At 28.5% G+C, this 13,878-nt stretch overlaps 2 protein-coding genes across 4 annotated transcripts in view; one reads left to right on the top strand and one right to left on the bottom strand.

The window, feature by feature from the left end:
• The window catches only part of LOC123292667 (transient receptor potential cation channel subfamily V member 5), a 39,929-nt gene extending 26,466 nt beyond the window's left edge, over positions 1-13,463 (bottom strand). Inside the window, exons 1-4 of the mRNA XM_044873380.1 lie at positions 13,359-13,463; positions 12,259-12,341; positions 11,836-11,931; positions 10,211-10,295 (exon numbers count right to left, since the gene is read on the bottom strand). Of these exons, the coding sequence (XP_044729315.1) occupies positions 10,211-10,295; positions 11,836-11,931; positions 12,259-12,341; positions 13,359-13,449 (355 nt within the window). The 5' untranslated portion in view covers positions 13,450-13,463. The remainder of the gene's footprint in view (positions 1-10,210; positions 10,296-11,835; positions 11,932-12,258; positions 12,342-13,358) is intronic.
• Positions 1,633-9,172, top strand: LOC123294142 (farnesol dehydrogenase-like). Of its 3 annotated transcripts, none has more exons than XM_044875234.1 (4): positions 1,633-1,853; positions 2,958-3,162; positions 3,232-3,656; positions 3,792-3,899. In XM_044875234.1, exons 1-4 carry the CDS (start codon positions 1,758-1,760, stop codon positions 3,831-3,833), a joined length of 768 nt encoding a protein of 255 aa, XP_044731169.1. In that variant the 5' UTR covers positions 1,633-1,757; the 3' UTR covers positions 3,834-3,899. The 3 variants fall into 3 exon arrangements, with proteins under 3 accessions (XP_044731169.1, XP_044731172.1, XP_044731170.1); XM_044875237.1 differs by lacking the exons at positions 2,958-3,162; positions 3,232-3,656; positions 3,792-3,899 and adding exons at positions 7,840-8,044; positions 8,111-8,532; positions 9,046-9,172 and having other exon boundaries at positions 1,701-1,853; XM_044875235.1 differs by lacking the exons at positions 1,633-1,853; positions 2,958-3,162; positions 3,232-3,656; positions 3,792-3,899 and adding exons at positions 6,481-6,623; positions 7,840-8,044; positions 8,111-8,532; positions 9,046-9,172.
• Positions 13,464-13,878: the final 415 nt, after the last annotated feature.

Raw genomic sequence — 13,878 nt, 5'->3', positions numbered from 1 at the left:
AGTGTACAAGATCGAGACCAATATCAACACTAGGTTATAAAAGCAAGATTAAAACAACACCTTCGAGTTTTATTCATGCCGATATATTTTGGTTGACACAACCACATTCATCCAACTAAAGTCAGCTAAAGTACCATTGAGTCCCAAAATAACACAAACATTAACGTTCTCATGTTCGAAAAAATGTGCCATTCTGCAAAAACTCGATTTCGATAGAAATTTTAATAGTTAATACCAGATCTCTGAAACTATACAACCTATGCATTGACTTAAAATTTAGCGTATATAGTTACTCATTTTGCGATGTAGACGCATACTAAGAACGGATTTTTGGAAATTTTATTAATAAAGGGTTGAAAAAAGGAAAAAAATTTCGTATATATAAACCCCGTGTAAATAATTTTATAGACAAATACTGATCAACGTTTGCTAAAATGTCAATGTTACTAGAGTATTTTTTTTTAATAGCATGCGATTTATAATATTTACAAAAGAGAATTTTATTTATTATTCTCACTAGCACTATGTTAGCAAAGTCTTTTTATTAATCGATAATCTGAAATTTTTAAATACTGCTTAAAAATCAGTCTTGTCTTCGGTCAAATTGTACTTTTAAAATTTTTGTTATGATGTTCAGAGCCATGCAGAAATTTGAGCATGGTTGACACACCACATTTTATCAATAACATTGACCCAATACATGGGTAAGTTATTGGCCTTCCAAGCCGTATACATGGCAAGGCCCGGCTGCATGGCTCTGAACGTCGTAATAAAAAATTTTAAATGTACAATTTGATCGAAGACGAAACTGATTTTTAACCGTTATTTAAAATCAAGGAAATTAGAAAATTAAGTCTTCGAAAATGTTGTAAAATGCATCTTCCAAGGTGTTTGGGCATTGCAAAAAAATTTTTATATGTTCCAATTTTCACATTTTACATTTTAAAATATACAATTTGACCAAGGTTGAGCTTTTCTTTTTTTTAAATGTTCCTAATGTAATTTTCACACTCACGGGTAAACGGTGACATTTACGAAAAAATTTTCAAACAAAATTTGTTTATTTTGTTTTCCAAGGAATACTTTTTGCATTAAAATTTTTGTTTTATCTATAACGATTTCCAAGATGGGTCCTACGGATCCAAGACTCAATTGACCTATGTTGCTCATTTACTAAATTTAACTCACTTTTTACGTCCTGAGCACGCCATAAAAATTTTAGCTTGATATCTCTTTTCGTTTTGGAGTAATCGTGTTTACAGACGAAAAATAGTTTTTTTCGGTTTTTCAGGATTTTAAGCGGTTGAATGAAAAGTAAACCATACACATAGGATAGACCATCTTAAAGTAGACATTTCAACGGTTAAAATAAGCCCGAGCAGAATTAGGGTTTCACACCAACAAACTAAAACCAACGAAATTGTGAACAAAAAAAGTGACGGCAAATGAAGTGAAGATTATATAACATTATAATCTTTGTATTTAAAATTAAAGTTTCCAGCGAAGCTGATAGTTAACAGCTAGTATAATATAATATATTTGAAACTGATTAAGTAGCACAAACAATATCAAAAATATTTGTAGAATACACCATCATCACGTCATTTTTGTAAATTGGAGGTTTTTTTTAGGACGAGAGTATACTTTATAGAAAGATAAAGTTTGTGCTAAGCAAATTTGTTCATTATAATAATAGATTAGATATTTTTTTTCAAAAAGTAAAGTGCTTTATTTGTTGTAACTTTTAAATTTTCAAAATGGAACAATGGATTGGTGCAGTAGCTGTTGTTACCGGAGCTAGTGCTGGAATTGGTGAAAGTATTGCTATTGAATTAGTTAAAAAAGGATTAAAAGTAGGTTTATTAAAGTTTTAAATCATAATATTTACTAATATCCGTTTTCTACCAGTCTATAATTCTTCATCTTCTAATCAGGCGTCGATCTTGATTAATGGATCTATTAACATAAAAATGTCCAAGAACATTCGAATACACCTTCCAAAAACTAATTTCCTTTTGTATTTTGTAATGTTAGATTCATGAATTAAATACTACTTATAATGGATGATTTTTCTTGCACTCAATTACATGAGTTTTTTAATGGGGTCAGTATTAAGTACTGAATGTAAATACAAAAAATCCTTACAAATACTATCTAATATCTAATCCTTACTAATAATATTACTTATTTGTTAAAAAAAAATAGTTTAAACAATATCGTACCGGGTTACCCACCGGCAATCTGCACTTTTACGTTCAGGAACATGTTTTAAACGGGATCCTGCAGAAATTTTTCATGCAAAAAATAAATCATGCTCAATGCGCAATTTGCCGAAACTACGTGCTAATATTGAGAGTTTCTTTTTTATTGATTCATTTACTATTGCGTTATAGCATGCGGCACTATGTACTTTGGGCCAAGATTAATTACACTATCTACATTCAAAACAACAATATCCTAATTTAATTTAGAGCTGAGTAATTGGGCTTAGAACAAGTGAAATTTACAAAATTTAAAAAACCCCCGACCAATTTTTCGTTTACAGAACTCTAAACTCACACTTGAAACATATATAAGGACACTCTCCATTAAATTGCCTTTTTCCTTAAAGTATTTTGAAGATCGTCGCCACTTTTTAAATATTTTTCGGGTACAGGACCCTAAACTCGCACTTGAAACATAGCTACCTTTCATATGAAACCAAAAAAATTAAAATCGGTTCATCCGTTTAAGAGCTACGATGCCACAGACAGACACACACACACATAGCGGTCAAACTTATAACACCCATTTTTTAGATCGGGAGTTAAAAAATATGAACCACTGTAAACACTCGACCTGATCTTATACGTAAAATTATAACTGGCGAAAAAGAAACTTTTAAATACAGTCAAAGATTCGAAATAACGGCAGTCAAAACAATTGCTCTCTGACCTTTTGTAATAAATTTTCTTAAGGTTGTCGGACTTGCAAGAAGAATCGATCGATTGAATAAATTAAAGGAAGATTTGAAAAATGAATCTGGTGAATTCCATCCAATTAAATGTGACATGACTATTGAAGAAGATATTTTGGCAGCATTTCAATGGACCCGTAATAATTTAGGTTCCGTTAATTTACTAGTAAATAATGCTGGAACTTTTCGTAACACTAACCTTACAGGTAGGTCTTACAAAATAAATAAAGGCTAAATGATTAAATAATGAAAGAAAAATCGTGGTTTATATGCAGAAGGGAAAACATCTGATTGGAAGACAGTCATTGATTTAAATTTACTTGGCTTATGTATTGCAACTCGCGAGGCAGTCAAAATAATGACAGAGAAAAATTTAGCAGGGCTTATAATTCATATAAACAGCATAAGTGGTCATTTTCCACTTATCACTGTGGCATCGATGGTAAATGTTTATGGGGCTACTAAGTATGGTGTAACTAATTTAGCTGAGACATTACGTTTAGAGCTGGCAACCAAAAAATCGAAAATTCGTGTAAGTAGTATCAGTCCAGGTGCTGTAAAAACAGAAATCCTTGAAGCAAGTGGTTTGGATAAGCATGAGATAGATAAAATGAGGATACAGAATGGCACAGCTTTATTAGAGCCTGTCGATGTTGCAAATGCAGTGTTATACTTAATGACTACTCCACCTTCTGTAAACGTAAGTTTACTCACTTATATTTATTCTCAAGTCAAACTTATTTCACATTTGAAGAAATTATTCAACAACTCTTATTCTATTTCACATTAAATGTTTCAAATTGATAGAAATTGTCTGATGTATTGTTTATTTCAGGTAACGGAATTAATCATCAGACCAACAGGAGAAATTATGTAATTTTGTTTACATGAGGACTTCTAAGAGGAAGTATATTTTAACGTTTTTCGATTTGTACACCCTTATCGGGATAAGAATATTTTTGTTTTATCGTTTTTTAATTTCATAATATTTGTAAAATTTTAGTAAAATAGAAATATTTTTAATAAAAAAAATTTTAAAAAATAGAATTTACGTACTAGTATTTATCTGACCATTATTTATCCGACCATTTCGTATATACATGGTATAAAAAGTGATTAAGCAAATTGTTTCAAGTGTTTTGAACCAAATGGAAACTTATGTTTTAGCCTTATTAGTGTCCTCACGAGTAAACAAAGATGTTTACGAAATGTTGTTTATTTTTTTATAGGTAAAATGGGTCCTACGGATCCAAGACCTAATTGACCTCTGCTGCTGATTTACAAAATATCGTCTCGATATCTCTTTTCGCTTTTAAATTATCGTGCTTTATGAGAGACGGACGGGTGGACAACCGGAAATGGATAGCTTAAATGATTTTACAAATACCTATTCCCAAATTTTTTTTGTAGCATCAATATTTCTAAGCGTTACAAACTTGAGATTAAAATTAATATACTTTGACATATATTTCATATATAGACGGTATAAATATATGCTGAGAGTGCTTTTCTTATAAGAAATTCTTAGTAAGTATGCGACCACTCATAAAATATACGCTCAGATTGGATATTCAATTTTCTTATAAGAATTTCTCATAGTGTGCAGATAAATTTCACTTTATAGGTGCAAAATATGACAGTAAACAAATTTGATAATAATAATTATATGATGTAGTAAATGTAAATTCATTATTAAGTATTTATCATGACATAAGCAGAATAAAATATTGATAAAAACTTTTTGAAATAAAGATTATAATGACCTTGAAACAAATGAATAAAAAAATATACTTGAAACATGTACAATCATTCTTAATAACTCTTCATACATTAAAGCAGTATTTTGTAATGAAAAAAAAAACTTAAAAATTACAATGTCATGTACACTCAATTTCAATTAAAAACGAAATATGATAAATACAAATAATTTGAACAAGTGACCTAATCAAAGAATAATTGTTAACAGAGAAAGTGAGTTGAGTATTAGTATATTGAAAAGTATTGAGAATTATAAAAATATTCCCTCGCGGAAATCAAAGTTACTTTTCATTCTATATTAAAATTTCAGCTTATTGTACTTGCAATCCTAAACTATATAGCCTAGCAAAGCGAACATACTGGGACAGCTCAAGGTATCAGAGCTAAATACCATGTATATACGAAATACATCAAGGTATACTAAGTTTTGCCCCAAGCTTGTAACGCTTAAAAATATTGATGCTACGAACAAAGTATAGTATGTTCATAAAATCACCTAAGTAAAACGAAAAGATAGTGTAATTTGAAAAACCAAACCTTGCTCTTTGAAATTGAGCAGGTATATATCGCTTGTCTTATTGATATCGAATTATTATTTTCAATAAACTGAATATATTTATCAATTAATTATTGTTAGATACTTTTTATTTTTTTTAATTATTACTAAAAATAATTATGTAATTATAGATAATTAAAAGTAATAATTAAAGATATAATCATAGGTAGATAAAAATAGTAATTAAAGATATATTCGCTTTTTCACTGCAGCATATCTGGGTTGAGCTAGCATCAAAGCCGTGTCCTATGGAAGGTTCCAACTTCCAAACCTCTGAACATACAAACACAAACATACAAAATAATAAGTTATAAATATATATTAATATACATTAATAAGGAATTTCGCAATAATAAGGAATAATCGCATTAATAAGGAATTTGTAAGAAATTCAAAAAACCGTTTATTTTGTATCACCCTATATTCATATTCCGGTTCCTCCTCATTTAAACTGGACCAATGGATAATATTTTTCAAAAATGTAAAAATTTCGAATATATCAAAGATGTTTAATTTTATACAAATTAAAGTGTACAATCAATTCATGAGACAACAAAAAATAGAAAAAAATAGGTAGGATTGGTCTACTAGTACAACATGACTTAAAATAATAGGCTTAATAAGTTGACAACATGATTGACAACCAAGTTGAACCTGTGTGGATGGGTTGATGGTTGAAATTTCATGTTGAATAACTATGTTAAATAAAATCAAAAAGTTTTGATTTTTTGTGGGAGTAACTTTATATTGTCAACCATGATGTTGATGCGTCTGTAGCTAGGTTGAAAACTTTGTTGCTATTAATTCGAAGACAATAGGTTATTCAGATTTAAGACATTATGCCAAATTAATTGTGTTATTCATTACTTAAATAGGTTCTTCAAGTAGCCTTACTAATCAAATAAATTTTTCGCTTTATTTCTTAAATGAATACCACGATGATTTTCATATTTAACTTGAAACACTCTGTACACGCGTATATCATACTTGTGTAATTAATTTTTAGGCTCTTCCCATTAAATATAATACAGCATGTATATATATATAACCCATACTAATTCGAGTAATACAAACCGGTATTTGTTTATTTTATGAATAAAAATACTAACTTGCTTATCTTAGAGAAATTTTATTTGACATAGAATAAAAATAAAATAATCAGTTTAGTGATTTAAATATAAATAAAAAAACTATAATAAAAACTTATTACAAATTGTTTTGGAAATCTCATAGTTCAATTTAAAAAAAATTTTTGAAATGGAACAATGGAAAGGAGCAGTAGCTATTGTTACGGGTGCAAGTGCTGGAATTGGTGAAAGTATTGCTACAGAATTGGTTAAAAAGGGTTTAAAAGTAAGTGTCTTTAATATTAAATAAATTTTTATACATATTTTACATAAATGCACGGGTTTTATTATAAGTTTAGTCTAAAGTTTTCAATTCTTCGGTAGGTATATTGATAGTTGAAAAAAAATGTTTTGAATAGATGTTCATAAAATAATAATCTACATTCTAATTGTTTTATTTATCTGTTTTACCGTCTATCTAAAAAAGACCAGACTCATAAATTTTAACATGTTATAAATTTTAAGTATTTATTCATGGATATCAAACAAAAAAATTAATAATTAAAAATAACATCAACCTCTTCTTAAAATTGTAACAAAAATTATAAAAAACAGTCTTTTCTTAAAAAAATCAGTCTCTAATTATAATTATAATATTAATAAGAGGAATAAAAATACAGCTTTTTTTAAATTATAACAATACTAATAATCATAAATCTGCGCAACTGTAAATCAATTTTTCTAGCATGCATAGCAAATTTTTCGACCAACTTATCGAGTCCTACATCTGACATATTTTTATGACATTTTATTGATTTTTAAACACTCCTATCATCATAGCCTCTGTATGGAAAAGTGTTCATGGCTATTTTTAATTAAATTTAAGGCTATACTATTATTATCACATTTAAAGGCTATACTATTATTATTGTAATTATAACTTATCTTTCTTCTGATACCAACATCGGTTGGTTAACAGATCGGTGTATGTCTGTTCGTACCATAAGAACAGATAAGTAAATATTGGTAACTGTTAACCAATCGAAATTGATATCAGAAGGAAGATTATTTAATTTCGTAGAAAACCCGTAAAAAAAATTTAATTAAAAATATCCATAAACACTTTTTGATAGAAAAACTATGATAAAAATCTTTAAAATAAAAAATATGTCTCATCTGGTTATCAGATGACTGAAGATCGGCCTTATACTGTATTTTAAACCATACAGATTTAAAAAAATTTGAGAAACTTATTCGTCTTAGTCTATATTTAACATATTTGTGTACAAAAATTGCCTATATATAACAACTTTTTGAATCAAAAATATGCTGTGTATATTCCGTCCATTCAATCGAAAACGTACAACATTACCTTTATAATACGCATTTAGAAGTAAAAGCTCCACATAAGAATCTTACTTTTCAAGACCCGAGAATACAATGCCAATAATTTGATATAACTCAACTACTCTATCTTAAAAGTATTTAATTATAAATTTTAGGTTGTCGGACTTGCAAGAAGAATAGATCGTCTTAATAAATTAAAAGAAGATTTAAAAAATGAATCTGGTGAATTTCATCCAATTAAATGTGACATGACTATTGAAGAAGATATTTTGGCTGCATTTCAATGGACCCGTAATAATTTAAGTGGCGTTAATTTACTTGTAAATAATGCTGGAACTCTTCGTAACACCAGTCTCACAGGTTAATTTTGCAAGATAAATAAAGTTAAAACGTATAATTTATTCAATTTTTTTTAAATAAATACAGAAGGGAAAACATCTGATTGGAAGACAGTCATAGATTTAAATTTACTTGGCTTATGTATTGCAACTCGTGAAGCAGTCAAAATAATGACAGAGAAAAATATAGCGGGGCTTATAATTCACATAAACAGTGTGGCCGGTCACTATCCAATTTCCAGTATGGCGTCACAGATAAATGTTTATGGAGCAACTAAGTATGGTGTAACTAATTTAGCTGAAACATTACGCTTAGAGTTAGCTGCAAAAAAATCAAACATTCGTGTTACCAGCCTTAGTCCCGGATATGTTAAAACTGAAATATTGGAGGCGGCTGGTTTTGGTACCATGAAAGGTACAGATGAAACCTTCAAAGATGCACCTACTCTAGAACCTTTGGATATTTCTAATGCAATATTATATTTAATGAGTACCCCACCATCTGTAAACGTAAGATTTTTTTATTATTTTGTTTTTTTAAGTTTCTTTTTCAAACAAAGAAACCAATTATTTGCGACCCTAAGAAACTATAGCTAAACTATAGACACTGTAATGGCGTTTAAAGAGGGTTAAACATCTATTCTCCTAGTGTATACAATCAAAAAGCCATAAAACATTTAATCTATTTTATATCATTCACAACGAAGAAACAAAAAAATAAAGTTTGAAAAATTTGGCAGAAAGTCGGATTTGAACGCGTTTTTCGGCATTCGATTCATTAGAGCGTCAGGAAATTTTGTGACCTAATTTGCTTTATAAGAAATTAAAAATATGAAATTAGCTCAATTAATATGCATTTTATGATTGCAATTTAAATTGTCCGCAAATATTAAATTCACAACTCGGTTAATAGTGATGAAAATGATTTCAAACTTGTTACACGGCAAGTAAATGTATTATTGAACAACAAACACTTTATATATTTTACCTTATTACTTAATTTTTTTTATTTAAATGTTGCAGGTTACTGAGCTAACGATTCGACCAACAAGAGAAACATTTTAAAATACCTTTCCATTTTAGATTCAAATCATTTTATCATAAAGTATCTATATAATAAAATAAATAAATAATAATAATATATTAAAAAATTAGTTTATTTAAATTGTCCTTAAAAAACAAAGCCCTTTCGACAATTCATGATACCTACTTTATCTTCTATTACCCTATAGGTTTATATATATGAAATATACATATATCAAAATATACTAAGTTTAGTCGCAAGTATTTATATTAGAAATATTGCCCATCTGCTCGTACGTCGGTCCGAGAGCACGATGACTCAAAACGAAAAGCTGAAATTTTTAAAGGGTGCTTAAGACGTAAAAAATTGAGCCTGAGTTCGTAAATGAGCAATTTAGGACAATTGTATCAATGTTCCGTAGGGCCCATCTTGTAAACCGTAAAATATAGAATAAAAGTTGAAATATAAAAGTTGTAAATTATAAAAATGGCAATACTTCGGTGTCTATTTTCACCAAAATTTTAAAAGATGGAGAGTTGAAAATTTGTAATTAGCTTCAACAAGTGAGTCATATGAAATTTTTTTTTTTTTTAAATACAAATTCTGAATCTTTCATCTTAATATTCTTTCTGTACAATTTACGGATTTTATAAGCAAATCTTTGAAACTAATAGTACCTAACGTTAAAGTTTTGCTAAAACCTCATGGTATGTGTTTCTTAGGTATCAAATATTATTAGTAACGCATTAGTGTGAGTTAGTGGCGTAAATGTTTCTATTTGTTAATAAACAATAAATTGTTAATTCAATGGAACGGTTAATGTCAAAATTGACTTACAAAATGAATAGGCAGCTTGAATTACAAATACGTTATACATGTATAATATTTTTCGATTATTTGACAAAAACTTAGCATTTACGTCATACAAGTTGCCTAATTACTAATTTTTTAAGTGAGTTGTTAAAATTGTTAGCCAATTTTTGTGACATATTTTACTGCACTAATCTAATCAAGGATTTTATAATTTTAACTATAAGCCATTAATCATTAATAATAATAAAAAAATTAAATGATGTGCCATGTGCATATAAAAAATTAACAATATGAAATACCTACGGCAATCAAATAATTAAATAAATGCATGTATTTCAAACTTCCATTTACCTTTCAAAGCATCCTTCTCGTTCACTTCCGGGCATTGATTAATATCAAAATCATCTGGATTTTCCATTGCTTTTAATTGTGGTAGCTAAAATACATGAATTAATTAGTATTACAATTGGTATTATTTTGACATGTATTTACAATTTTAAATAACATCTAAAACTAAAATTCGATTTCACCCGCCCTTTCAACTCTTTATTATTAAAGCTTAGTAGAAAATCTATACATAGCTAGGTAAATGCTTTAACATATATTTATTCGAATCCTTGAATATAAAATATATTATAATTTTCAGAGGAAAAAATAACATAATGCCTAAATTTCTAAACGTCGTTTTTGTCTGCATTCTGAGCACATCTTGATGTTATAAAGCAACGATCGGCGCAAATCGCACATGGACGTACCCAGCTTTTGGTCTTTTTTGGTCTTGGAAGAACATGGAGTCTTTGGTCTTGGAAGGGATGGTCAGAGTTTTTGGCCAAAAATTTCATAAATTCATCAATATTTTGACATCAAATACATACTTTGTTTAACTAAGTTAATAATAAATCCAGGTCTGGGGGAAGCTGTCCAGATCTGTCATCATCTCATTACGCACGAATATTATTTAAAAATAAATATAAGTAATTTCATAAATCGTGTGAAGTTGTGTTTTTATATACAGTGTGTTCATTACAAAAGTATCCAATCTTAATAACTCTTAACCTGATGTAATTATTGTTTTAACTGAAAACGCGTCAATTTAGGTATCGAGGGAGAAATTCAAAAATGGTACCTAGATAATTTTAGGTTTCATACTTTAAAATTTATTTAACCCAAGTTAAAAATTACAAATGGCACCCCTTATCTTATGATACATCGTTTGAAATGGCTTAAAATTCTCTATTTAACCTTGATAAAAAAATGAAATTGATCGATTGGTTTTTAAAACAGACTACACAGAAGATAATCATGTTATATAGAGATCAGTTTAAAAGACGTATATACTTTATATAGTGTATATATAGGTACTCTGTCAAAATCTTGTGCCAAATATCGGCAGCAAAGTCCTTTTTTAAAAGTCCAATAGACTAATAATAATTGTTGAAAGTACCTACTTGAAATATGCTAATCTCTTAATATTTTCGTAATGTTTACAATATTATTTTAGAGTTATCAAGAAGAAGTCTGGACGATATTATCGAGGCATTTATTAAAATTTATATATTTACTTAATAATTAATAATGCCACTATTTCAGTTTTACTTTTTGCATTTGAATAAGAAATTACTCATTGCGCCAGGCTCCTGGTAGTCAAAATGACCTTTAGTGGGTGAAAAATTGTCTGAATGTGTTCTAGGTACAACTTTTGCCTGTAAACTATTTTGATTTGACCTCTCTGTTCGAAGCAAGACGCGATAAAACAGAAATTTCCATGTTCAATTTAAATTTCGCGCTTAAAAATGGACAGACCTTTTCTTCCTTTCGCCGAGGAGCAAAATGACCCAAAAATTCACGATTAGCGCATAAAATTACAGCCATTCGCAGAAAAAAATCAATAAACCCTTCAAGTGAATGGCCTACATGTGTTATTTAAAATTGGAATAAGTTGGTTTTATATTTCTATTTAAATAAAATCAAAATACCAATTTATGACGAGGTCGTTCCTTATTACGAAGTAATACTAATTGTGAAATGGGTATATATCGTCCTTTTCCTTTATTGTACAAAAATGGTTCCACCTGAAAAATTACCGCGTGATAGTTAAAAATTATTTCGTTAATGATGATATATAGCATGTACTAAAAGCACTGGCTAGGGTTCTGTGGTTTTGAAAAAATTTTACTCGAGATATGGATCATTATCTCTGTTTTTTGAAATGATCTGTTTGTAATCCATTTTTAATAATTTCAGGCTTACCTGTTTTCGGGCTCTTTCCGCAGTCCGCATTGTAAGATTAAAATGCAAAATTCTTCAGTTTAACTTTCAAGCCTTACAGAACCTCTACCAGTGCCTGCACTAATGCTTTTTCTAGCGAAACTATGATAAAATAATTTATTACAACATACTTTCGTCTTTATAGCATGATCTAGTTCAGCATATTGCTTATTTTGTGCAGCTCTTTTCATCATATCAACTAATAAACCTCCACCTGAAAAAATAATAACCTATTGTCGATCTTTATAAAAGCTTTGTGTCCTATGTCCAATTCTTAGAGTAAATTTTTTTCCTTTTTAACTCGTCAAAATGAGAGCCAGATAATTTAAGCCTGCTTTTATGAGAATGCAGAATGTCAATATGGCAATATCACTTATTTTTAAACCTATTTTGACTTATTAGGTAAGAAATATCTGGATGAACGAGCTTTGCTCGGTATTTTTTTAGTTAAAAAGAATTTTAGTTAAAATTTTACCACTAATATAATAACCGTTTAAAATGTCTCCACACAAATACCAATTTGAATGTCCCGCTAATGTACTTTATTTTGTTAACTACGATAAACAACAATAGATGTCAGGAAGAGTCGTATTTTGCAATTTATGTTTCAGTTTTTCAGTAAAAACACTGATAAAACGACTTTTTTTAAAATGAAATCTAGCTAGATCCGCTTTTCGCCCCAAAAAACACCTGCATACTCATTTTCTGAAAAAACTTTGGAGCCATTTCCAAGATCGTTGATATATATTAATATATACATATATATACTCAAGAATGGCTCGTTTAAATATATAAGATTAGAAAATAAACATCAGAAATTTCATAGTATTTGGATTAGTCATTAGATAATTTATGGGATTTGCTAAAGTCACATTTGCCTAAAGGTCAGTCGATAATAAGACTTTTATCTATTAGTAAAAGATAAGTTATAGCCAATTTAATTGTAGATGTTAACTACAGTCAGGAGTAAAAGTTTAAAAGATAATTATTATTACAGCGTCCCTTTTTAGTGCATTATATACACATACACAGTATTAATAAATAAAAAAGTAGGTACTAAAACATTTAAACTTGGAGTTTACTGCAAATTGAGAATAAAAGTTTAATTTACTACAACTATGGTCTAGACATCTAGAGACTCATTATTAGACAATTACCTTATTTCAAATTGTCAGAATGTAGAAATTAGGTCTCTTCTAGAAAATTTTGGCTACTTTTCTAAAACTCTTACCTTTTAAGTCGACTAATTTATAGCAAGCAATTGAAGCGGTATCAGCTTGTTTTTTTACACCACTAGTAACATTACTTTCAGTATTACCCATTTTTTAAAATTATTAATTTTATTAATTGAAAACAAAAATACATATATTTACAATTTTTAAAAACTTATTGATCAAACTTTTACGAACGTAAACCTAATACAGTGAAATTCATTTACAACAATATTATACATATAACAGCCTTATCCATTCTAATATTCTGTTATAATCAGTTAACATGTTGGTTATGCGAATAAGATTTGAGGTAATATGTGATTCGAATTAATCTTCAAATAATTCATAATTTCGAATAAAGTTCCAAATAATAATGAATTTTCTTATTTTTCGAATAATTTTCTTCGAAAAAAAATATAAAATATTTTTAACAATTTTTGTTCAAAAAATTTTTTCGACAGAAATTCAACACGGTATGCATAGTTTCTAATTCCTGTTTCTGGTCATATGCTCATTAAACCAAAATTATTCTGTTTC

This window comes from Chrysoperla carnea, chromosome 2, assembly GCF_905475395.1.
Source record: "Chrysoperla carnea chromosome 2, inChrCarn1.1, whole genome shotgun sequence".
In the NCBI taxonomy this organism is placed as follows: domain Eukaryota; kingdom Metazoa; phylum Arthropoda; class Insecta; order Neuroptera; family Chrysopidae; genus Chrysoperla; species Chrysoperla carnea.
This window is presented reverse-complemented; position numbering and strand designations above follow the sequence as displayed.

Excerpts from the sequence above, each read along its gene's own strand:
- LOC123294142 (XM_044875234.1), top strand. The coding sequence starts at position 1,758 with ATGGAACAATGGATTGGTGCAGTAGCTGTTGTTACCGGAGCTAGTGCT. Across the intron at positions 1,854-2,957 it reads TAGTTAAAAAAGGATTAAAA|GTTGTCGGACTTGCAAGAAG; the intron begins GTAGGTTTATTA and ends AATTTTCTTAAG. Across the intron at positions 3,657-3,791 it reads CTACTCCACCTTCTGTAAAC|GTAACGGAATTAATCATCAG; the intron begins GTAAGTTTACTC and ends TGTTTATTTCAG.